Genomic DNA, 25188 nt, shown 5'->3' on the forward strand with positions numbered 1-25188 from the left:
CAGTTTGGGGATGTCCTGCGGTGGCAGTGTGGGGTGTTACTACAGTCCTGGTGTCACCAAGGTCCCCAATGCAGGGACAGCAGGATGCTCTGGAGATGCTGTGGCCGTGCATGGTGTCACCAAGGTCCCTAACACAGGGACACCCTGCTCTGGGGGTGCTGTGACAACGTGGGGTGTCACTACAGTCCCTGTTGGAGCAATGAGCGGTGTCACCAATGTCCCCCATGTAGCAGCACGTGGTGTCACCAAGGTCCCCAGTGCAGGGACACCCCGCTGTGGGGATGCTGTGGCACTGTGGGGTGTCACCAAGGTCCCCAGTGCAGGGACACCCCGCTGTGGGGATGCTGTGGCACTGTGGGGTGTCACCAAGGTCCCTGATGCAGGGACACCCCGCTGTGGGGATGCTGTGGCACTGTGGGGTGTCACCAAGGTCCCCGATGCAGGGACACCCCGCTGTGGGGATGCTGTGGCACTGTGGGGTGTCACCAAGGTCCCCGATGCAGGGACACCCCGCTGTGGGGATGCTGTGGCACTGTGGGGTGTCACCAAGGTCCCCGATGCAGGGACACCCCGCTGTGGGGATGCTGTGGCACTGTGGGGTGTCACCAAGGTCCCTGATGCAGGGACACCCCGCTGTGGGGATGCTGTGGCACTGTGGGGTGTCACCAAGGTCCCTGATGCAGGGACACCCCGCTGTGGGGATGCTGTGGCACTGTGGGGTGTCACCAAGGTCCCTGATGCAGGGACACCCCGCTGTGGGGATGCTGTGGCACTGTGGGGTGTCACCAAGGTCCCTGATGCAGGGACACCCCGCTGTGGGGATGCTGTGGCACTGTGGGGTGTCACCAAGGTCCCTGATGCAGGGACAGCAGGATGCTCTGGGGATGCTGTGGCCATGTGTGGTGTCACCAAGGTCCCCAGTGTAGCAGTGTGCGGTGTCACCAAGGTCCCTAACACAGGGATACCCCGCTTTGGGGGTGCTGTGACAACGTGGGGTGTCACTATGGTCCCCGTGGCATCACGCAGTGCCACAAGGTCCCCAACACGTGCTCGCCACACTGGGTGGGTGGCAGAGCCCTGAAGCCCTGTAGCAAGTCAGCGCCGTGGGCTCGTGCCCCCACCGGTGCCCTCCATCCCGGAGCTGCTGTATTAATTACCCAAATTAATCAAGGCGAAACATTGATTTAATAAGAGATCACTTGACGAAGGGAAATAGCATTTGCGGTCCTGGCATGTCATTATTGACCTGAAACGTGCTGCTCCCGGCGCGGCAGCTGCCAGATACCTCTTGATTTAACTAAATCTTCTCTTTTTACACCTTATAATTTATTGATTTGCTGGAGCAGGATCAGTGTCCGCTTCTAATTGCATCAGAGATGAGGTTTGATTCGGTCTCAATATTTTAATATCCCCGGTGTCGGCCTTGGCGTTGGATTTTATCTGTCGTGGGAGCGGATGGGAAAGCCTGAACTGATGCATGCTGTGAGGTTCCACCAGGTGCCAAACTGGGACCACTGGGAAAACGCCCAGTTCAGGTACAAACAGCTTGTGTGCTTTAGCTAAAAAGGAGCGTTTTCATCCCAAATTGCTTTAATTGACCCGCCGTGACGGGCATCTCAGGGCTTTCCCGTGCTGCAGGCGGTGAAACCCAGCCACAGCATCATTTATTCCCAATTTAGAGCTTTTTATGGTTATTTTGATTGCAATTGCGGGGAAGGCATTTTCCGTTTGGTTTGGGGTTGTTTCTAGCTCAGGGGAGAAAAAAGCAGCAGGGATTTTTTTATTTTATTTTTATTTTTTATATTATTTTTTTTTTTAGGAGCCAGGTGACTAAATAAATCCACCATGTCTTTTTCGGGGATGCGATGCAAAAGGGCTGGCAGAGAACCAAAGCCCGCAGGCTTGTTCAGCACAGCACCCTGTGCCACCTTGTCCTCTTGGCAGGGGGTTTCTAGCAGGAACAACCCCCGCCTCGTCCTGACCCCTCCCTCCCCACCCCCACCCCCCCCTTGGGGGGACATCACTCCTTCGAGCTTCCGCAGGGATGCTCAAGTGTTCGCAGCATCAGGTGGTGCGGCTGCTGGAGATGGAGAAGTTTTTACAGACTTTTTTTTGTTCATTTTTTTTGTTTTTTTGTGTTTTTTTTTCTTCTTGCCCCATTGAAGAAGAGACGATGCCGATGCCGGGGAAGGGAGGTAGGGGAGGTGCTCACGCGTCGGGGTTTAATTTATACAGGTCTGACAGCGAGGACAATGCCCAAGATGGACTGCATGTGGCAGGGGCTGAGGCTCAGCCTTGTCCCACCTCCGTGTCCCTTTTGTTTCTCCACCTATTTAATTTTTTCCTCCCCCCCCGCCTTGTCCTTTCTTTTTAATCCCTTCTTCTGTGTCCCCTCTTCATCCCTCTTCCCTTCCCCCTCCGGTCCTGACTTGCAAGAACCGCTGTCACGGGCCAAGAGCCTCTTTTAATTCATTCCTCCCAGCACCGTTAAGGAGCTCTCAAAGTTGAGATCGCTCGCGGGAAAGGCTGATCCCGACGCTTGGAGATCCCCTCCCCACTCCAACGTCCACGTGCACGATCCAATTATTTTATATACGGGTTGGGGTTTTGGTTTTTTTTTTTTTGTGTTTTTTTTACCCCTACGGGAATGAAGCTCAAGAGCCCGCTGGAGCCCAGAGTCACGTTGAGAAGCCCGGAGGAGGATGCTCAGAGCTGTGTTTTCCAATTCCCATCGGGAAATCGAGGGGCAGGACACTGCATTTGGGAGGTGGAGGTGGGCTCCGTGCCCAGGGAACGATCCTGGGGGAAGGCACTGGCTTGTCGCAGCAGCTGGGCGCTCACTGCTCCCATGGGGCTGTAGGTTGTAGGTAGTATTATTTTCTTTTTCTGTCGGAATATTCTCTTGGAAAGTAATTAAATGGCAAGAAATCAGCCGCCGGGGTGTGACAGTCGCTGGTGCTGTGTGTGTTGGGATGTTGTCCCCATCTGTGTTTCCAGCCTGGAGTGGTTTGGGGACAACCCGTTCTCCAGTTGGCAGTAATTTTGGGTTTTAATTGCTGCTGGGGATTAACGATGCTCATCTCTTTGGCCGCATCCCATTCCGTGGTGCTGAGAAGAGCCTGGGTTTGTGGTGCCGCTGCCCGGAGGGTGACGTCTGGCTTAATTTATCTTAAAAGAGAATAATCTCAAGCTGCATGGCTCCATCTGTGACTCAGTTTCCCCTTGCACTCCTGGCAAAATCCTGCTGCTGTAGAGGGGGAGGGATCCAGGCTGTGCAATTGGCTCCTCTTGCAAAATGGGGATAAATCCAGCAGGATTGGGGATGGTGGGAGCCCCGCGGCGTCATCTTTTGGGTACTCATGGAGCATGTCCGTGTGGATGTCCTCGGTCCTGGCCTCTGAGGCGTCACCACCGTTGTCATTACTAAAGCAAAGCTCGTTAGACACGGCAGGGGCGTCCTGCGGAACGGGAGTTGCTCTCCAGGCTGAGCAGAAGGTGCCACAGGGATCTGATGGGATGAGGGAATCACTGGGATGAAATGTCCTGATTTTTTGGGGGGGGGTCGGTGGCACCAGTGACAAATCACCCTGGGTCAGGCTGGCTCCTGATCCACGTTGCCACGTTATCCAGCTCCTCACCCACCCCGGAGCCCCTCTGGGTAGGGGGTGACTGTCCCTCCAAAACCATGCTCATCCTCCACGTGGGAAGCGGTGGATGAAGGCTGAACGACTCTCCCAACCTCCTTCCTTCTCCCGAAAATCCTGCTTTTTCCTTTCAGAAGAGATGGGAGCAGGGAAGCGGGAGCAGGGAAGAGGCCAAAGGTGTTTTTTCTTTGATTTGGAAGAGCAAAGTTTGCACGGTGCTTGAGTAACCGAACCACAGCGGAGCGGATGGAGATAAGGAGGGAGCAGCTGGAAAAGCCCAGCGGTGGCGGGGGTCGGTTGTGTGGTAGGAATCCATAAATCCCGGTGGCAGGTGGATGTCTGGATCCAGGGATGCCCCAGCTGGATCCTTTGGCCATTGGGCTCAGCCTCCCGCTCATGCTGGATTGAACCCTTCAGGTGCTGGAAAAGCTGGATTTAGGCTGTATGGTGGTGTTTTGTTTTGTTTTGTTTTTCTTTTTTCCTGGATTGTGCCATGAGGATTTGGAGATGGAGACGTTCCAGATAACCTGGCGGTGCAAGACGTCACGAAGGGCTGTGTGCTGCTGACGTTGGGTAGCAGGCATCAAAAATTGTTGCAAACGGCCAAATTTTTTTTTGTTTGTTTTCTTTCCTGGCTGCTTTGCAGGGCCCTGAACCAGTGTTGGATTTGGAGTGGAACGGGGAGACAGCCACAAATTGTGGGGTGTCAGGTTGGGGATGGAGCCGGCGCATCACTCTGCTCCCCACCATGACACGGACGTGCCCGGAGGGGCTTGGTAAAGCTCGGCCAGGATCTGCACGCTGCCGAGCTGATCCAGACAGATCCACCGCTAAAAAAAAATCCTCAATAATTGTCATTTTTGAGCCGTGCAATGCTCATCCGGAGATCTCGCCAGTGTTTGAGCATGGCCAGTCTGGCGATAAATAAGTTGATTTTGTTTTGCATTAACCTGGATGATGCTGAGTGGATGTGCGTGGTCTGATCGCAATTTGATGTTAAAATAGTGAAAAATAAAATATTGAAAAAGTACCTGCAACCCCGGAGGGGCAGCACCCACCCGGTGCCACGGTGGGAGCAGCTGGAGAAAGATGATTTTTAGGATGCGTGATTTGTAGCACTGGGAGCCAGTGGGAAGGACCTCAAAGCATGAAACACCCCGGGGGGGGGCGGGTTGGGGGCTTGGCTGAAGAGGTGCCAAACTGGTGGCATTTGGTGGCTGGGGTGGACTGCTGTCCCCCAGGGAAGGTAAAGGATCCTGCACATGCCCGAGGTGGAGAACTGGTGTTGGGAAATTGCACAAAATAATGGTTTAACGTCATTTCACCGCAGCCTTTCGTGGTGTCACCCTGTCCCTGAGCGCGGCACTGGCATCGGGCTCATTTCGTGGCCGCCGACAGCTACGAGGGAAGGGATGGAGGAGGGGAAGCGGCGTTGGGGGCCACCACGGCGGGAGGGTTGGTCCCCTAAACTGGGTTTTGAAGAGCCATTTCTACCGTTGCTCAACTGTTGCTTGAGTCTGTGTGTCTCGGTCCGAGCTGCCACGGCCAGTGTTGGTGCAGCCACGTGCCCAGGTAGACACCAAAAAAAAAAACCCAAACAAAAACCCCAAGAAATTGGTCCTTATCGTCTTCTGGTAGATATTCATGTGGTTTATAAGCCTAACCCTTCAACTCTGCCTTAACCAAGTCTTAAATTCTTTGTCGTGGAGCAGCGTGTAGGAGGGTCTTGAGATGCTGCCGTCTACCCCACCTCTTCCCAATCTCCATCGTCGTCTACCCCACCTCTTCCCCATCGTCTCCTCCGTCGTCGTTCCAAAGAGCATCTGGCCGACTTGGCTCAGGGGTAGGGACTTGCGGATGAGAGGCGGGAGCGCAAAGAGCCGGAGCAGTTGTGAAGGGGAACCTGGAAAATACAATTAACAAGATGAGGAGGTCAAAGTATACTCAGCCCTGGCAGAGCTGGAGTTTTGTCCTGGATCTGTGCTTCGGTGGCAAGACCTCGTGGCACTGTCTTAGTTTTAATTGTGAAGTATCAGAGTGAGTTTTCGGGGTGTTTTGGGGGGAAACCGTGTTGTTCTCGCAAGGTGGGGGGTCCCCGTGCGAAGAAGTGCTTGGGTGTAGGAAATCATGCTTTGATTTACTCTTGGCTTGAGCAGAGAGCTCCAGGTGCCTTTAAACCTTTTCCTGGAGTGGAGCAGCTCACGTGTAGCCCGTCCCAAGGTGTGTTTGCCAACTGCTGGGCCGTTTTTTGGGTTTTTTTTTTAATTTTTTTTTTTTATGACCTGCCTTTGAACTCCATCCAGAAAAGATAGGCGAGTCATGAGACCAGCCACCCAACGGAGGTGCAGCTCTTGCTGGTCTCACTTTAACTCTTTGGGACAATCCCTGGGGCTCACATCCAGTGACCTTTTCCGAGGTTTCTTGCGTGGGCCAGGGGCTACCCCCAAAATTGTGGTTCTTTTCCAACGTTGCCTCCTTCCTCGCTGGTGGTGGGTTGAGTTTGAGCTGTTGGCTTTCGACTTTTCTTTAACTGGGAGGTTGAGCTCACAGTCCTGGTAACCTTCCTGGCTAATTAACTGCTTCGTCAGCCTCAGCCTGCGAACGGTGCCAGGAAAGATGTCATATTGTTGCCTAGCAAATAAATAATTGAATACTTGAGGCCAAGACAACAGGCAGGGCTTAGCTGGAGCTGGGATGTGGAGTACAGTTGGAAACCCTACATTTGCATGGAAAAAAACCCAAAAAACCTATGCTACGTCTCCTCCGACACAGCTCTCTGCTGGGAATCTCTTCCCAAAGACTTTTGGGGTTAGTAGCTTTCCACCCATGCCATGGGTGACCCCCAGAATGAGGGTTTGGTGGCAGCGCAAGGGTGGTCGCTCGTGAGCGCACTGGCGTTCCGATGGGATGGGAAGGTGGGTCGTGACGTGCTCCTCGAATGTGCCATCGAGACACCAGGGTGAGTGTCCTTCCAGGTGTTTTCTTGCCGTGGGTGGTCCCTGATAACCCAAAGCTGTGGTCCTGAGTGGGCCAAGTGTGGTGAGGAGGGGTCCTGGCTGGTGCTGGCTGTTCCTCCTGGGTGCTGGGAGAAGGTTTCGCACCCATGCTCGCTCACGGTGGTCCAAGGCATGGAGCACCTGCCGTGCCTGTCTTTCGGTGTCTATAAATAACCTCCTGAATCCAGCACCCCCCAAGCAGCCTCTCTCCCCCCTGTGCCGTCCCTCGTGCTTAACCGGGCCACGGTTTAAAAATAAGCCAGGGGCAACACCGGGCAGAGCCGTGGATTCTCCTGCCGCCTCCTAAAGTAGGACGTGGCCCAGTCTTTCTTCTCCACTGGGCATTTCTGGGGAGGGAGACGTTCTGTGCTGGTGCAAACTTGGCTTTTGGCCACGAAAAGCCAAGTTTGGACTGGGAGAAGCGAGGTGTCAATGCGTCGTGGCTGCTGGGTTGGGGTTTTTTGGGGTGGCTTGCTTCCATCCTACAGCCCACGCTGCTCTCCTGCTCAGTCTAGGCTGCCAGATACCTCAAAAACCTCAGCAAGTGGCCAAATCTGGGTTTGTTTTGGTGGTTGTTTTTTTTTTAATGTTTTTTTTTTTTTTTTTTTAATTCTCCTCGATATCAGGGGGATAAAAGCTCTTCAGGGATAAGTGGCTGTGGCAATGACCCCTTCTGCAAAAGCAAAGTGCTGCTGGGTCAAGCTGGGGATGGAGATGCCGTAACCTTCTCCCAAGCCCAGCAGAAATGAGCTAATGCTTCGGTGTGAGGCCACGTTCATCCTTCTCTGGAGTTTGCTGCTGCTGAGAAAATGAAAGTTGTGTTTGCACCGTGTCTCCTGCAACACCACGTCTGGCCGGTACTGTGGTGGATAATAAAAAAATAATTAATTTTTTTTTTTTTTAAAGGGTGTTAGCAGCAAAAGGACTAAGGAAAACATTAGTTTGTTACTTGATGATGCCAGTCGCCTCATAAATAGAGATGGAGATAAGGCAGAGACGTTTCATTCCTCCTTCACCCTTGGCTTTAACGCCAGCGATGCGCCCTGGGACCCTGTGGAACCCATGGCTGGAGGACCACGAGTAGGGGGGGTGACAGTCTCCCAGTTGACTTTGAACTTGTGTGGGATTTGCTGCAGCAGCGGCGTGCACGTGAGTCTGCGTGGCTGGGGTGGGATTTGTCCCGGGAGAGTTGGACGATGCCATTGTCAGACCTTGGTGTCCTTTCTCAAGGGTCTTGGGATGCTGGAGAGGTCCCAGTCAAGTGGAAGCCAGCAGATGTTACTCCTGTTCCCAAGAGGGACAGGAACGATGACCCTGTAATTACCTGTTGGTCTCACTTTGGTGCCTGGTGAAATTATGGAGAAGGTTTTTCTGGGAGTTCGTGGAAAACGCTTGAAAGACGATGCAGGCATCAGTCAAAGCCAGTGTGGGTTCATGGAGGGAAAGTTACCTCTTCCAAACGGGGTATCCTTTGGTGACGAGGTTACGGACAAAGGGAAGGCAGCGGATGTAGTTTGGGGGGATTTTAGTGAAACTTTTGATACTCCAGGAGGATGCTCCTGGAGGAGACATCCAGCAGGCACCTAGACCAGCCCAAAACGCCTCGGGTGAACAGTTGGCTTGAAGGGTCAAGCTCAAAGTTACAGTCAACGGGGCAACATCTGGCCGGTGGCTGGTCACTAGTGGTGTTCTCCAGGGTTTTTTCTCTCTTCAATGTTTTTATCGATGACGTGGACGTAGGAGTTGAGGGCACACTCAGGAATTTTGTTGGTAATGCTAAATTAGGAGAAGCTGTTGACTCCCTGGAAGGTAGAGAGGCCTCGTGGAGATGTCTCAATAGATCGGCACTGGGCAGTCCCCAGCTGTATGGCACTGGAAAAGGACAATATCCCAGGTTCTGCACCTGGGATGGTGTCATCTGGGATACAGGTGTAGATCTGGGGGCAAGAGGCTGGAGCACAGCCCTGCTGAGAGGGAGCTGGGGCTTTTGGCCCACGGGAAGGTCAACAGGAGTCAACCATGTGGCCTCATGGCCAAAAGGGCCACCCATACCCTGGGGTGCATTAGGCCACATTAGAGCAAACTGAAAGTCGTGGTTGTCCCACATCTTGGTGTGACCTGACCTTGGGTGTTGTGGGTGCTTTGGAGCTCCACCATTTTAAGGAGGACAGAAGAACATCAGAGAGGGCAACAGAGATGGTGGAAGGACTCAAGCAGAACCTTGGGAGGAGTGGCTGAGGCCATCAGGGTCGGTCAGCCTGGGGATGAGGAGGCTGAGGAGGGACCTTATCGCTGCCTCCAGCTTCCTTGTGATGGCCAACGGGGACGGAAGTGCTGATCTCCTCTCCCAGGTGCCTGGCGATAGGACGTGAGGGACCAACTTAAAGTGGCATCAAGGGAAGTTCAGACTGGCCATTGGGAAAGAGTTTTCCATGGAACAAGCTCCCCAGGGATGAGGTCATGGCTCCAAGCCTGCTGGTGTCCAAGAAGAGTTTGGAGAACGCTCTTAGATACAGGGTTTAATGTGTAGGTTGCCCCGTGTGGCATCTGGAGTTGGGCTCGATGATCCTCGTGGGTCTCTTGCAACACATGAGGTTCTTCGTCCTTTCGTTGGGACACACTGGTGTCATGCCAGCTGGTGCTTTGTGGTTTTGGGGAACCTAGCTGGGCTCAAGACAGACCTTCTTGCCGCGGAAGCGTGGTGTCCTTGTTGGAGGGGAGCTGGTAGCCCCTACCCCACTTGGATTTGTCTCTAGGGTGCAACGTGGAGCTGAGGAGGTGCTTTTCTTCCTCCCCAACAGCTTTTTTGTCCCACTCGTAGCCCTCTTGTCTGGTGCTTTCCTGGAGTTTTGGGTTGTCTGTGTGGTTAAAATTCTTCCTTTTCTTGCCGTCTCCCAAAAATGTCTGTATCCGTGGGAAGAGACTTCTGGGGCTTGGCCATCAAAGACACCCAGATGTCAAAAAAAAGGATTAGTTTAAGGACGGAGGAGCTGGGGAAAGTGTTTCTGGTTGGTTTGTGCTGGACTGTCCCTTCTGAGACATCCGAGCCCTGGGTAGGGACTGAAATATTCTCATTTTATCCCTATTTTCCAGCAAGCATTGCTGGTGGCCGGTCTTTTCTCTCTCATCCCGGGGCCAGAGTGCTCCTTTTCCACCCTGGGGTGTTTAGGACCCCCCAGCCCTTCTCTGTGTAGGATGGTTGGGTGGAGGAAGGATCTCAGCAGCTTTTTGGGCTCTATCCCTGCATTACTGGAGCCTGGCACGTTCCTGCGTGGACGGCGAGATGCTACCGGGCAAAACCATCCAGCACTGCCCTGTCGCGCCAAGGTGGCCCCGAGACCCCGCGCTGGCACCAAGGACCGAATCCATCCTCTTGGCTCCGTTGGGGAACGCGTCGGCTCTCCGCAAGGCTTTGCCCATGGATGCCGTGCGTGCTCCAGAGCGCTTCCAGCACGTACGCCATCGGGATTCCAAAGTATTCCCAGATCTTCACGGCGGATGGTGGGTTTCTGTGATTGGAAAGGACAGCTCGTTATGGGCTGACAGCAAAGAACAACGAGGAAAAGATCCCTCAGGAGTCTTCTCCGTGGCCTTATAGCATCCAAACCAGCCTTTGGGGCTCTTCTCTCCTAATATTGCAGTACCAAAGACCTTGTGGCTTCTCGGGGCTCCTCCGCCGTTGCTTTTTTAGATGATTAAACCACTGTTTTGAAGCCAAAACTTGCTGGCAGACGGAGGGAAAAGTTGATGGGGGGTGAAAGACGCAGGAGTTGGAGGGACCAGGAGCGCAAAGGGGCTGTGGATGTGAATTGCCTGCATTGATGGCTGGTAAAAAAAACACTACCACTTTCACGGGAGCAGCCGAAATCTGCTGGAAATTTAATAGAGATGGATCCAAACAAGATGAGCTTGCAACAGAGCCTGGATGCCTTTCAAGCAGCTTGGATAGAAACTGTTCTTTCATTAGATGCTGGACGTCTCCTCTGCTGACGAGGAAAGTTTTTCTGCCTTTCTGCCGCCGGTCACATAAATCTTGCTTAAAGCTGGAGGGAGTGGAGCAGGACCTAGAGGATGAATTTGTATGGAGGCCTGATAACTCTTTAAGGGAAATAAAAATAAATGAAAGGTTTTCAAGGATCAGCCTGAATCGCCTCTGAAAAGGCTCCATTTGGGATCTTAGCTGCAGGTAAAAGACTTGAATGGAGGGCTGGCACCCTCAGGCAGTGCTCTGTCTGGCTTGTCTTTGTTTTTAAAAGGGTTGGTAATGGGGGAAATGCAGAACTGGGAACAACCCGTGGGGGTAGAAAATACCCTGCAGGCGCAGGTGCTGCAAAACCTGGTGCAGGGAACGGACCAGGTGCTGGATGTGGGACCCACAGGCAGCCAGCATCCCTTGGAGGGGACCGGGGGCGGGGGGGTGGGGTGGGGGTGTCTACCCAGTGCAATCCCATCCCGCCGGATCAGGGGGTGCAGCCAGGGAGCCCCCAGGGCTTTAAGCGGTGAAGGCATGGCCAGGTTCTATGGAGCATCCCCAGCCAGCCAGCTCTTGTGGAAACGCACTGGGATATGGCTCTGGAAATGCTCTGGGATACGGCTGGGTGCAGTGCCAGCAGCTCAGGGCTGTACAGGGCAGGGATGGTTAAGGAGAGCTTGTGAAAAAAAGCTTTTTTGGGGGCGTCAGGAGGCTTTTCAGGGCCATATCCCGGCTTTTCAGAGCCATATCCCTGCAGCAGGCACAGGAGAGCAATCAGCGTTTTGGAGCTGGCGTTGCATCTCAAACCCATCCAAAGCCCGGTGCTGTTTTCTGGAGGTTTTCCCGGGTTTTTTTGAGTTTTTTCTGGGCTCCGAGTGGGAGGTTTCTGGGTTCAGATGGCCGCCCCGGGGCTAGACGGGGTTGGTGCTGTGGGCTGAGCATCTCTGGTGCAAGTGGTCCAGGCGTGGTCGGGGAAGGAGCAGCAGCATCCTCCCAACCTGATGGGGGCCGTAGCCCCAGGTTTGGGGCGCTGGGTGTCTGCCCTTACCCCACGGTCTCATCTGGTTCTGCGGGAGCCTCGGAAATATCACCGGAGCCTCGGAAATATCACCGGAGCCTGGAATCACACGAGTATTCGGAGTATTTTGGGAAGCCTGCATCACTCTGGAGCCCGGGAGCAAGCGCTCAGCCCTGGCTCTCAGGCTCGTACCACCGGCTTTTTGCCTTTCTCCTGGAGGAAACGCAGCCCAAAGCTTTGCTTCCCAGCGCCTGGAATTTTTTCAGATGGATCTGGGCTCTGCATCCCCCCCCCCCCCCCCCCCCCCCCCCCCCCCCCCGCCATCTGCCCCCCACGCTGGGGCTGGGAGCAGGGCATGGCTTCAGTACATCCCACGGGCTCTAGATACCCGGAAAAAAAAATAAAAATAAAAATAAAGAAAACCCCAAGGTAGAACTTGTGTCCTCTGGCCGAGGAGTGCAGGGAGGCTGGAAATAAGAGCAAAGCTCTTTGCTGGGAAAGTGTCAGGTTCCCGCTTGGCTGTGCCAAGCTAAACACGCCACGCTGCTCGGCACAAGAGCTGGTTTTCCCCCGTGGAAGCGCTTCCCCGCACCTGTTTCAGTTTCATTTCATCCTGCTCACGCCTCACGGTGCTCAGGGGCTCAGCGGGGTCTCCTTCACCCTGTCCTGCGCCAAGTTTGGGGGAGAAACAAGGCGGGTTTTGGTGTTTTGTGTTTGGGTTTGTTGGGTTTTTTTTTTTTCTGCATCGTTAGATTTGCCAGAGAGTTTTCCGGAGCGAGTTCGAGCTGCCTTTTCGCCGCTGCTTCTCGAAGTCATCCATGAACTGCAGGTTGCAAACCACAGCTAGATAGAATATTTTTTTTTTCTTTTTTTCTTCTATTTTTTGGTGGTGGTTTATACACACACACACCCACCCAACCACACCGTTGGTGACTCACAGCTCCTGTGTGATCGCTGAGCGCAGCAGGTCATCCGTCATCCAGCTAACGAGCTTCTCATCCTGTTGTGGTCGATCAGCCGTACCTCTCTTCCAATTCCTGGGATTAGTTCTGGCATTTTTGGCACAAGATCCGCCCCCCCCCCACCATTCTTTTCCCTCGGGGTCTTGCTGCTTGGTTCTCCTCTGCATTGGGAGCCTTTCTGATGCACCCTTTGGGGTCAGGAGCAGGTATGGGACCATCACCGGTGGCTGCTCAGGCTTTCCAGGAGACTCTTCAGCGCAACCCCTCGATGCTTCCTTCTCCATTGGGTCTTTGACCCCATTTTTTCTTCCAGTGGCCTTCACATCTTCTGTACTTCCTCTGTGGTCATGGGTGCTGGTGGGTCTCACGCTGCTGTGATGCTTCTCCTTCTCTACCTTGAATGGTTGGTCCTGCTTTGTCTCCAGAGCCCTCACCATTGGGTTGCGGTGGCTTAAACCGCGGTGGAGACCCCCCCCGAGGTCCCTGGGGTGCTGTGGGGATGTTTCCTGGCTCCGTTGGTCATGGAAGGGTGCGGCTCTTCCTCTGGGCAGGCGTCTTGTCCTGGCTCCGTTCTTTGGCTCGCAGACCTGCAGGTTGGCCTCTTTCTTGGAAAAGAAAGAGCGTGTCGCTGCGGAGCTGTTTCTGAGAAGACGATGGTGTCCAGATAGCCGAGGTTTGGGAGATAAAAAAATTTAGTGTCATTTTCTGGTGGCCCTGGCAAGTCCTACAAAAGCTGGAGGGACCATGTTGTCCCAGGAGACCCAAAGGGAAGCATTCGAAGCTGTGGTGTGGCTCCATCCAGACACTTAACATCTCCTTTCCACCTCAGTGGGACTTCTCCAGCCCTTGGTGACTGGGGAGATGAGGCACCTCATCCCTGAGCTTCGTCTTTTTCCTCCTCAATCAGAGCTGAACAGCAAGACGAGGGTCCCCAGCGGTGGCTTCGGTGGGTGAGCAGGTCATCCCACGGTGCTCTTCTCTCCGATGGAGCTGTGCTGGTGCTCCTGGTGGGACCTGGCTCTCCTGCGTGTCCCCATTGAGGTTCTGCTGCTCCAGTTGGGGCGTTAACATCGTGCTGGGACAGCGTCTCTGCTTAACCCTTGGTAGAGTCCTTCATCCAGATGTTTATACGAAGTCTGTGAAACTGTGGCAAGCTCTCGCTGACCATAAAACATCCCAGGGAGCAGAGCCAACATCTCAAGATGTGTCAAGCTTCCTACGGCTCCGTCTTCCAGAAGTGCGCGAGGCTTCCTGAGCTCTGCTGACTCGGGCAGCTTGAACGCGAGCCCGTGCACATGAGCCAACAGGCACTGGCTTAGTTTAGTTCAGGGTTTTGTTTTTTCCTTTTGTTTTATAATTTTTTTTTCTCCAGCATAAGCGGTTTGCTGAAGCTCAGCTGTCCCCATGGGCCCTTTCGGTGTGAAAACTTGGGTGTCATCTTGAAAAATCAACAGTGGTGGGTGGGTGGTTCTTTATTTCGGAGCCAGACACAAGGATCTCTTGGGTGATTCTTTATTTTCCCTGAGTCAAAACGTGAGGATCTCACAGAGGACAGTCTGTTTCAGCAGGAGGGCTGTTGCTTTTATCTGTGATCGGTGCTGGGAGGAGAAACACTTGACTTAAGTGACCAGTTGGTGCCAAATCTCCAAGTGTTGCCTTGAAGGAGCAAGAAACGCAGCCACCGAGCACACAGCAAAGACGTGGCATCCCACGAAACATCTGCTCAGCACCCGGGGAGGGCACACAGAGCGCCCTGGGACTTGTTTGATAAGGCAGAGGTCTCATCCTGAGAGGTTCCGGCGGGTTTTTGTACTTATGCAACACGCACTGATCTGTCCGGACCAGTAAGAAGGAACTCCAGAGCTGCTGGATGGAGCATGCCCGGGCATAGCTGAGCCGAGTAGACATCCAGGGTGTCAGGTCTGTGTTTTGAGGGGAAGAGTTAAGCCTGGGCGTGACAGCGATGGCAGGAAAATCCTGCATGGTGGGATCTGAGGGAAGGAGGATGAGGGCTGGTGGCATCAGGAAAACCCTCTGTGGAAAATGGGTGCTGGTGGGGTTGGAGCTATTTGGTGGTTTTCTGGGTCCGTGGTCTATCGCTCGGCCTCACCATGCCAGCAGGGTGCTGGGAGGGAGCTGGGAGGGTCTTGCTCCGAGGTGGAGCAGGGTGGGATGCTGTGTCAGCACATCCAGCACCTTCCGCTTGCAGTGGCGCCCTTCCCCACCTCTCTCTGCTCCAGAGACCTGAGCAGGTGCTGCCTTTCTAACTTAGAGCTCGATAGTGGGGGTGGGATAGCCCTGGACCACCAGCGGGATAACCCTGGACCACCACCAGCGATGGAGGCGAGAGGGACCCGCTCATCCCCGAACGTGTGGTAGGATGCCGGACCATGGCCCGCGGTCTCGTGTGGGGTTTTGGGGTCTGTGGTGTCCAGGCAGAGCGAAAGCCAATCCTATTTTTCATCTAGAAACCAAACAGGGGACCCAGCAGATGGGATCGATCCTGTGCAGGGATGTGATCCCCCTCCTGCGCGAAAGGAGGGTGGAAACCCACGAGCTGGATTTTAGGGGAGGTGGGAGCCGGAGGAGAGACCGATGCTTGTTCCAAAGCCCATCCGTCGGGAAGGATGGGTGCTCAGTCGTTGCTTCAAGGTCTCCTTGTGCCTCTTGAGACCTGTGGCCATCACTGGCTGGGGATGGTGGCTTCGGTCCAGAGCCGATGTGATCCCTGTGGTGGTCTTCTACGGGAAACGCCTGGGTGTTCGTCCTTGTTCTGTGGCTCAGTTACCTTAAAACTTCCTAGCCGAGCTGATCCTGGGGTGTTGCTGGGTTTGGTAGAGCCTGAAGGTCCTTGTCTCCTGCTCTGGAGTTCCTGGTGGTGTGGTTTCTCTTGCCAAGAGCTCTTCAGATTTGGTGGCACCTGTTGTTGTGCCTGTCCTCCAGGTTGTCCTGGTGTCTCCCCATAGCCTTGACTTTCCCACGGGGTGGTGAGGAGAGCTGGTCCCTGCCCCATCCATCATCCAGACCTGCCCCTCCAGCCTCTTGGATTCACTTCATGACCCCCGTCCCCTTCCTGTGCTGCTGTTTCAGGTGATGCTCCCACACTCGTGGCTCTTCCCAAGCCCCAGGTGCAGCAATCACTTAAGGGATGGAAATAGGATTTATTTTTGGTTTGCTCCCCAAGTCAGGCAGGAGCCAAGGACTTGCTGGAGCGAAAGGCAGGAGGTTTCAGCTCCCTCTGCTCCAAAATTGCTTTATCTCCTGCCGGAGTGAGGCTTCTGGAGGTCTCTGAGCCCCCACTGAAGGCTCCTGCTTCTGGAAATTCAGTTGTTGGGGGACAGTTTGGTGGTTCGTGTCTGGGTGAAGGCTAGGAGCAAGCAGGGAGCAGCACGTGTGATACCTTTATGGAGCTGGGAGAAGAATATTTGGGGTGTTTCTTCTTTAGCCTGAACATCTTTTCGGGTAGAAGGGGGATTTGGGTTGGAGAGCTGCTGCCAAAGCAAGAGCAGCTTGTCCAGCTTGGAAGATATCCAAGGATGGAGGTGCCACGGCGTCTCTGGAGGGAGTCGTCCTCTGTCCCCATGGACAAAATTAACCCAAGGAGGAGACGGAGGGATGGGAATTGTGCTGATCTCAGGCTTCCAAAATGCCTTTTTGATATCTTGTGCCTGGCCTCTCTCAGTGGAGACATCCCACATGAGCCACCGTGTTGGGATAAGCGTTGAGTCATGGAGGAGAAGAGCTCTGACCCTCCCCAGAGGTATCTGCAGTCCTTGGTTTTGAACCCAGTCCCATTTTCCCAGGAATTCTCTGTTAGACCCCCTGAAACGGCTGAAAAAAAGAGCCGAGCTGGCACAAGGGATGGTCAGAGAGCAGGATGGGACCGTGGCTGCCGGCACCCGACACGCCGTTTGTCCAGCATGTGGTGTTGGAGCACGTCTACATTTGCGCAGTCCTGCCACCTCCTTTGGGATCGTGTCCAGCATTGCTGGAGGAGCCCGAGGGACCACGTACAGATCGTTCTGCTCGCACCGGGATTACTACAGCTTGTTCTGCTCGCACCGGGATTACTACAGCCTGTTCTGCTCGCACCGGGATTACTACAGCTCGGTGCGGGCTCCGCTGGTCAACGGGTGAATAGTTGGATAGAAGGCAGGACCAGTGCAATTAAAAACACAGGATCCTTTGTGGAGTACCAAGCCGCATCCCTTCAGGATGCTTTTATCCCTACGCCGGGTTTTTCACCTCGTTACAGGGCTGGACATCATTCTTTGATCAGCAGAGTCTGCTTCACCCCCCTCCTGCAGCGACAACAGAGTCCTCCAAGCTCCCCAGTCCAGCTGCTGCCCCGAGCTGAGCAAAGTCCCAACACCGACAGCTCCTCCCAGGCAGGAGAGTGGGTTAAAACACCAACCGTGGTGGGTTGTTTGTCCTGCTGCGACAAGCTGACCCCAATGAGCTGATTCCCTTGCACGGGAGCCCTCAGCGTTTACCTGCTGGGACTGGAGCAACCACATCGGGTATAGAAGTGTTTGCCCACCGCGCTGTTCGTGGTCTGCAGTTGCTTGAGCCCTTTGCCATATCTTTTCCTGCCTGTGCAAAGTCCAACAGGAGAAATATCGGCACCGGGATGCTGGTTGCACAACCCTTGGCATTTCCAGCCCTTAAATACGTGAACAACCACCACCCTGTGCTCGTGGAGGGGTGGAAGGACCCACACCGCTCCTGGGAGGCCCAAGCAGAAGCCAACGTGGAGCTGTTGGAGTCACCTGAAGGTGATGGCACCATCCCGTCCCCAGCTCCACCACCATCTCCAGCTCCACCAGCAGCCAGCTGAGCACGAGTGGGACGAGGCGCAGTGTGCTGCCAGCACGCTGTGCTTTGAAGAGCTTCCTGTCCTCAAGGTCACCTGTCCGCAGGATTAGGAGCGTCCTTAAATACCGCCATGAGCACAAAAGAGGGGAAAAAAAAAAAAAAATCTCTGGTTTCCATCTGCAGGCAGCCGAGCACTTTCATTGCAGCGGGACCTGGAGAAGCGCAGCAAAACCAACCCCAAACCGCCCGTTTTTAGGAGAAAACGTGGAGTTTGTAGCTCCAGCCAAGCCCTCCCTCAGCAAAGTCTGTCCTCATGCCGGCTCATCGGTATTCGGGAGCGCTAACGAAATCTCCAGCTTGCTTCTGGCAAGTCGCAGCGCAGGGTCAGGGAATGCGAGCAGCTCGTCTGGCTCCGGGGAGCGCGTTCGGACTGTGGGTGAAAGGATTTCTCCTGGAAAGTGGCTGGGGCGACACTGGGCTCCAGGGATGGAGGAGGAACATCTACCCCAGGGATTCAGGGCAGGAATATCATCCCAGAGTTTGAATCTGGCGGGGATGGCCGCCCAAAGAGCCCCAGGCTGAGGATAGCACACGGAGCATCGCGGTTGCTCATCCAGGTGCTTTTTTGGGGCGGGGGGGACACCGGGGGTCTCCTGCGCTCGTGCAAGGGAAGAGCCATGCTGTGGAGCACTCGTGCAAAGCCCTGCCTTCACGTGTGGGAGCTGTTGGCCCTGCTCAGAGAAGGTCAGAGTGGAAAGAGCTGCCGCTCGCACCCCCTTTTGCAGGATTCTCCATGTTTTGCTTCTCCTGGAGCCGTGCGCTCGCGCCGGGGTGACCGAGCCTAAGTGCTGATGGCACCTTTGCCCGCCGGACGCAGCTGTTTGCACTGCAAACACTAGCCCAGCTTGGCTCAGACCCACTGCGGCTCCGCCAGTGTGGACATGACCTTGGAGAAGTGGTCCTGCACCGCTGCTTTGGGTTGGAAGAGCCAAGGCTGGGGTCGTGGGATGGATTTGGAGGTAGGTTGGGATGTGGGAAACGAAGCTCCTGCTTCCCCACGTTTCTAGTGAGCTTTGGGGGGAGCTAAATAGCTCCTGCGGTGCTGGGGGCTGGAACCCCTTCCGTTTCTTGACCATCTGGTGGTCCCATCTGACTGAACAGCTCCAGGGTGGTGGGATTCCTCGTCATAACAATCCCAGGTCCATGCTGTCTGCTGCAGCAGAAGTCCCTGTGGCTGGGTTGGGTGGCAGCACCCTGGTGGACACCCAGCTGCTTGCTGGGCTCCAGCACTGCCAGCATAGGACCAAGCATTAATCCCAGCACACAGGTTTGTCTGTTGACTTTTTTTTTTTTTTTTTTTTTTTGGCACTGCTGGTTACTCTTGTGGTTTCGAACCACAAAAAGCCATGCGTCGAGCCAATTTTTTTTTTTTTTTTATCCCCCAGCTTATTCACAAGATGCAGAAGCTGTATCATGAGCTGGTGCCAATGAGCAATTCTTCCAGTACCTTTTGCTCTCCAAATTAAACACCCGAGATTAAAGCAAGGGCCTTAAGTAGGAGCTAGTCTTTAATTCCAGAGCTAAATCATGTCTTGCGACATCTTGGGTTACTCAGGAGATGATGCAATAACTCACCCCTTGCCTAATACCATTGCTCAAATGGCAAGGTCCCTCAGCCTTGCCGTAGAGAAGATAAAACATCTTTTTGCCTTTTTTTTGTTGTTGGTTTTTTTTTTTTTTCTCCCAGTTTGTTTAGATAGACTGGAAAAAAGCAAAGCCTGGGAGGGGACGTGTAGGCTCTCTGGAGGCTTTCTGGAGGTGTGGAGGCTTTCTGGAGGTGATCATCTGGTTTCTTAAGGGCTTTTGGAAGCTGTCAGGTTGCCCACAAAAGCGGTGCTGCAAATTCCTGTGCAATTTGCTTAATTTGGGGTTTTTTTGAAGAGTCTAGTTCTGGTCTAAGCTTAGTCATCACCCTCTGGAGGAGCCTTTTTTTTTTTCCCCTCCCTTGGCTGGAGGCTGGTTCACTGCATCCTCAGTGATGTCCTTTGGAAGCACTGGTCGCTCCGCAGTGGGAACCCAGCCGATCTGGAAGCTGCTGGGGAACTTGAGTTGGAGCTGAGTTTTCCTCTTCATCCTTTATCGCTGAGATACGAGGTGCAGAAGGTCATCCATGACCACGCGGAGGTCAGGTAGGCATCCTTCCCATCCTTCCCATCCCAGAGGATGTGTGGAAGGGAAAACCGTTGTCTTCTGGTGATGCAGCCTTACGTGGTTGAACAGCTTTTGAAATTTGGGAGATGCTGTTATTTGTTAGATTTTTTTTGAGTTTTCTTGAAATCTTCCGCTCTTTTAGACTGTCAATAGATATTTTGTGGTAGTTGGGTAGAAAACTTTCGGGAGAGTATAGCGTAGCTCCTTGGTTGAACCCTAAGAGAGGTCCTCTCCCTGTTCTGAGCTGGTCTAGGGTCTTGCTAACCACCATCCCAAAGACCTCTTGGCTTTAGGCTCTTGAACTTTGGGGGTTTAATCTAAAATCACGGAATAATTGAGGTTGGAAGGACCCTGGAGAGGTCTTCATCCCATCCCTGTGCTCACAGCACAGCCAACTTCAAAGTCAGGTCACTCCATCAAGTTGAGTTTTGAGCATCTCCAAGGATGGAGGTCACCACCTCTGGCCTGTCCCAGAGCTGTCCCATTCCCACAGGGTGGTTTTTCCCATCTTGTGACATCCTCACCCTCTCATTGCACGTGGCCAGGAGGGGTTTGGCTTCACCTTCTCTGCACCCTCTAATTAGCAGCTGTAGGCAGCACCTTCATGCTGAACATCTTGAGGCAGAACGAGCCCAACTCCCCCAGCCTGTTGTCATACATCGTGTCCCCCGGTCCCCAGCGGCTGGGTACCTTCTCTGGGCTTGTTTCCTTGGATTGTTGGATCTATCAACATCTCTGTGACCTCCTGAGGCAGTGGGGCAACCTTGCTGATGGTCACAGCTACCATTTTGGGGTGTCATTATTCTTCAAGTACGTGTTGAGTAGCTTCGTTAAGAAATAAACCAGACGCTTTGGGGGGGAAGACAAAGAGGGGGGTGACGTGGAAGAGCATCTCAAGGTACATCCTGGTGGGGTTTGGGGTGGTGGTGAAGGTTTAGGGAAACTTTTGCATCCTGATAGGTGATTGAGCCTCTCGAGCATGGTGTTAACCTCTGCTTATCAACCCTGACCGTGACGGCCTCGATGAGCCAGGGCTCTTTCAGCTCCTCTGGAGATGTTGGTATTTCTCAATCCGCGACCTTTGAAACACGTTTTGTAATTAACCATCGCCAAATTTGTCTAGAGCCAGGTCTGGCACATCTAGGAGAGCTCCTGGTCTCCTGGTTTCCTGCTCCAGGACTGGGAAACTCACAGGTTTTTCCTTTGTCTCCCTTTTTTTTTGTGCATGTTTTGGCCGGGGGCTCGGGTGATGGCTCGATTTTGAAAGCGGTTTGATCTCCTGGCCGGGTTGCTTTAATTCTTGGGGTAGAGGGAAAAGAGAGAGGAGGGACCTGTGGTCCCGTTACGAGGGTGTTTGACCTCTCGGAGGACAGACCGTGAGCTCAGAAATGGATTCAGATTCACCACGCTCTCTCGGGAGAAGCTGCAGCCACGCGTCCGTGGTCGGAGGAGCAGCTCTCGCTGGATTACCATAGAGGGTAAATCTGAGCCTCCCAAGTCCAAGACGTTAAAACTCTCTCATCTCTCGCTGTTTCCAAGAAACCAGGATTTGCAGGGAGGGCAGTTACGTGCTCATCAGGAGAAAGATAAATCACCGCATGTTTTCCTCTAAAGGAGACGGTTTCTAAAAATAGGAGCCGTGCTGAGCTCCGGAGAACAAAGGAGTCCCTGGAAGGCTCCTGCCACCGTCCTTCCTCGGCGATCCGTGCTCTCTGCCCCTCTCCATCCACATGCTGGGGATTTATGGAAGCATTTAACATCTGCCCGTTTGGGAGGGTTGGGGTTTTTTTCCCATTTTTTCCCCCAGCGTTCCCACCCTGGCCGGTTGGTGAGTCAGGCTTTCCCGAATAACGCTGCTGGTGACCTTGGCAGCTTGGCCCTGGATCCCGCTGGCCTTTTCCCAAGTGATTGTGAAGCCAAAAGGACCTGATGTGGGAGCCAGGGATGCTGCCACCTCTCCAGGATGGCCTCTGGTAGTGCTGATGCTGGAGAAGCCCCAGCAATATCTATGATCCCAGCTCTGCATCCAGATGAGAGCGCTCCGACCCCATTGTCTCAGGATGAGACCTACCCGCTGGAGATGCTCAGCCTTCAAAATCTCACCGGTGATGTGGCTCACCTAAAATGTTAGAAGGAAGGGAAACTCACCCTGGCTTTTCATGTCCCTCCTCTGCTTTCAGGGCAGGTCCTGCCCTGTCTTCCCCATCTCCATCATCTGTGGTGGCCTGAATACCACGTTCCTCCTAGTTTTGCAGCACACAACCCGTAGTCCATACGATAAATGCAAAGCGGGAGCAGCTGCGTGCCTCCAGGTGGGGACAGAGGTTGGTTTGGGCTGCAGAGGCTCCCACAGGCTGTTGCCCCCAAACCCATCTCCTTGTCTCTGTGTTTCCAGATCACTCCCTCTTCCTTTCCCAAGGCTCTTGCAGCTGGATCCCGCTCTTTCTTATCTTGGTGGTCACCGTTAAGGCTCTCCAGGTTGTTGGTGCGTGCGTGGTAGAGGCTGGGCTGCTCATTGCACGTCCCTTTTCTCCATAAGCCCCACGCATGGTTGGTGCCAGGTCTGCACCCTCCATCCAGCTGTGGGTGCCTCCTTCCCATCGTCTCCCAGTGGCTTCCACCACGCTGGTGAGCCCTGGGCAACTCTTGGGCTGCTGGGCACCAGATGACCCAAGGTGGTGGTGGTGGTGATGATGATGATGGAAGCAGGGACACAGGACAGGTCCTTGTCCTAGTAGTAACCTTGCTTGCCTGGGACTGGGCTGTTGGGTGCCCATGGACCAGGATGATGATGATGGGAACAGGGATGCAGGACATTTCCTAGTAGTAACCTTGCTTGCCTGGGGCTGGGCTGCTCGGTGCCTGTGGACCAGGATGATGATGATGATGATGGGAGCAGGGACGCAGGACAGGTCCTTGTCCTAGTAGTAACCTTGCTTGCCTGGGGCTGGTTGGCAGCAGGAGACAACGTAGGTTCACCCAGCTACTCCTCGGCTTCCCCAAGCTCCCAGCCTCGCCTGTAGTAACAAGCGAGTCCCTGCTTACCACGCTGCTGGGACAGGCACCATGTGGCCAGACCGGGGCAGGGGGTTCCAGCATGAAGAGCAAGACCCCCTCTGTCCTGCCCTGAGCTCAGCCCAAGCTGATGGAGCCGCCTCTGGGCAAGGTAGGCTCCATCCAGACATCACTGCATGCAGATGAAGGCTCTCCTCCTCTTGAGGAAGGATGTGCCTGGGTCTGGTACGGCTCAGGAGACCCTACAGATCTTCAGGAGGCGTTTGCCTGCCTGTCATCGCTGCCCAAAATCCTGCATCTTCTTGCCAGCAGGCTTGGGAAACGGTTTGGTCCAGGAGCCATCCCAGGGATTTGGCCAGCAGCAGAGCGATGCCAAGTTCCTCGAAGCCCCAGATGATGCTCAGGCACCCGGAGAAGTCCTGCGTGCCGTTCCAAGGGCAGGGAAGCGTGCCAGTGCCGGGGAGGGTCACAAGCCCCGTCCGTAGAGCCAGGGAAACCGGTCTTCTTCACGGGGTGGACCACAACAACCCCTGTCCAGCCGCTCGGCTGCGGCTCCCTGCTGGGTACCTGTCTGGCGAGCCGGGGTGGCGGGAGCAGGGCCACCGGCGTGTGCATCTTCCCGTTAAACTGCTTAGCTGCGGGAACGATTATACATCAAATAGTTGCACGCGGGATTAAACCCTCTTAAGTGTGGCTCGGAAATCCTCCCGTAATCCGGACCCGGCTGTAGGAGGGAAGGACGGGCAGCAGGAGCAGAGGGGGTTTATCTGCTGGGAAAGCTTTTTTAACACACAGGCACAAAAAACCCAAACCAAACCAAAACAAAAAAAAAACTTTATTGCAAATTATGTTGAAGAAGCCTTACTTGGGCACTGACCTTGGAGCTTTCCTCTCTGTTGCAGATGAGCCTGATCCTGCCCTCTCTGGTGCTGTCCCAGCCACAGCTCACAGGACCGAACTCGGGTAAGTTCCCAAGGGATGTTGCAGAGTGGGGAGCGCCCAGCAGCCCGTCTCCTCTTGCTAGCACTGCTCCAGTTACACGAAGCCCCGAAATATCTCCCTGGCTGTCCCCAAAGAGGGTTGTCCCACCACCAAGGACGTCAGCAGGTCCCTCTAGGGCCAGCCAGCACGGTCCCCTTGCTGCAGAGCAGTGTTGGCTGCTCTAATTCATCTCATTTTGTCCTGCTTCTGCCTACCCTAAATCACCCGTCAGAGCCGTCCCAGTTCCCCTTGGCACTGCTGGGGTCGTCCCCGCTGCCAGGAAGAGAGATGCTGGGATGCTGGATGCTGTAGATGCTTGGTTTGGTTGCCTTGGGTGTCCCGAAGCTGCCAAGAGGTGTCCTAGATAGCTCTGAGCACCCTGGAAAAGGCAGGTTTTGGAGTGCCAGTCCAAGGTTCATATAAGGCAAAGGGTCCTTGTCCCTCCTTGTGGCACTGGAGACCCATGCCTGGCTCAGAATCGCTCTGTCTTAGCCTCTTTAGCAATGCAACCAATGCCCAGTGCGTTTTAATGGGTTTATTTTAGTATCTGCTCTTGCCTGATCCTTCCTGGGCCAGCGGTTTCCTTAGTGAGTTATTTTTAATGATGTTTGCAGAGTTTATGGTGCATATGGGAATCACATTTCCCCGATATCACGCTGCAGATAATGGCAAGCCCGTCCTCCACTCTGCAGTAATTCCAAAATACATAATGATAATATAATAATTCAAAAAATAATAATAAAACAGGGAAAGGTTTGGAGCTGGGAGGGCGAGCCCGGTAGGTTGGGAGGGTCGGTTCACCCCTAAACTTGGCTTTTTCCAGGAACAAGCTGGAAATAAATAGGTTTAAAAAGAAGGAGAGAGAGAGAGGCAGTGCAAGGACCATGTGGAGCTGGCAGCCCTGCTGTCTCCAACAAAGGCGCTTTGTTCTCCTGGCAGCACAACTTGACCTGTGAGATAAGTGTTTTGCTGGCCCTGGAGCAGCTCCTTGCGTGAGGTCTCGAGTCACCAGGGTTCTCTGGCTGTCGGGCTCTGCGGTCTGGCAGGTTTCTTCCCCAGGGATGGCTGCTAAACCATCCCGGCAGGAGATCTGGTGGTCTGCATCCTGCTCGGGGCTGTGTCTCCGTGCCACAGGTGCTGCGTAGAGGGAGAAGCCGGGCACGAGGCTGGCTGAGGAGGACAGAAGCTGGGTGACAGCCTTAGGGCAGGGACAGGGGACACAGAGGGGTCTCGACTCACTCTGCAGCTCAATGGAAGCCCCAAGTCTGCCCAGCACCTGCCAAACCCCTGTGAAGCTGCCGTGAGGGACATCAGAGCTCCTGGATCTCTTGGACCACGGTTCAGAAGCCTGAACGTGGGGATGTGGTGCCCTTCGGGGCACTCTGCTTCCCCACCAAGCCCCCCACCACCGCAGCAGAAGGGCTTGAGGCTCCTTAGATCCTATCTCACAACTGCTGGTCCCCTGCCAGGTGTCTCCAGTCCCTCAAGGCATCTCAGAGAACATCGAATGCCTCTCTTGCACCCTCATCATCTCCCGTCTTCCCTCAAAAAGCCTCCAAGCCCAGCGCAGGAC

At 54.3% G+C, this 25188-nt stretch overlaps 1 protein-coding gene across 6 annotated transcripts in view; it reads left to right on the plus strand.

Moving 5' to 3' along the window:
- Window positions 1-25188, plus strand: part of WIZ (WIZ zinc finger) — a 62017-nt gene that overhangs the window by 13480 nt on the left and 23349 nt on the right. For 4 of the 6 annotated variants that reach the window (XM_055793138.1, XM_055793140.1, XM_055793139.1 and 1 more), the window contains one exon: window positions 23537-23597. In XM_055793138.1, the coding sequence (XP_055649113.1) occupies window positions 23537-23597 (61 nt within the window). Of the gene's footprint in view, window positions 1-11999; window positions 14514-17169; window positions 18026-23536; window positions 23598-25188 lie in introns of those variants that run through there. The other 2 variants (XM_027784577.2, XM_055793143.1) reach the window with 2 other exon arrangements.

The sequence above is a fragment of the Falco peregrinus genome (genome assembly GCF_023634155.1).
Source record: "Falco peregrinus isolate bFalPer1 chromosome 12 unlocalized genomic scaffold, bFalPer1.pri SUPER_12_unloc_1, whole genome shotgun sequence".
NCBI lineage: Eukaryota > Metazoa > Chordata > Aves > Falconiformes > Falconidae > Falco > Falco peregrinus.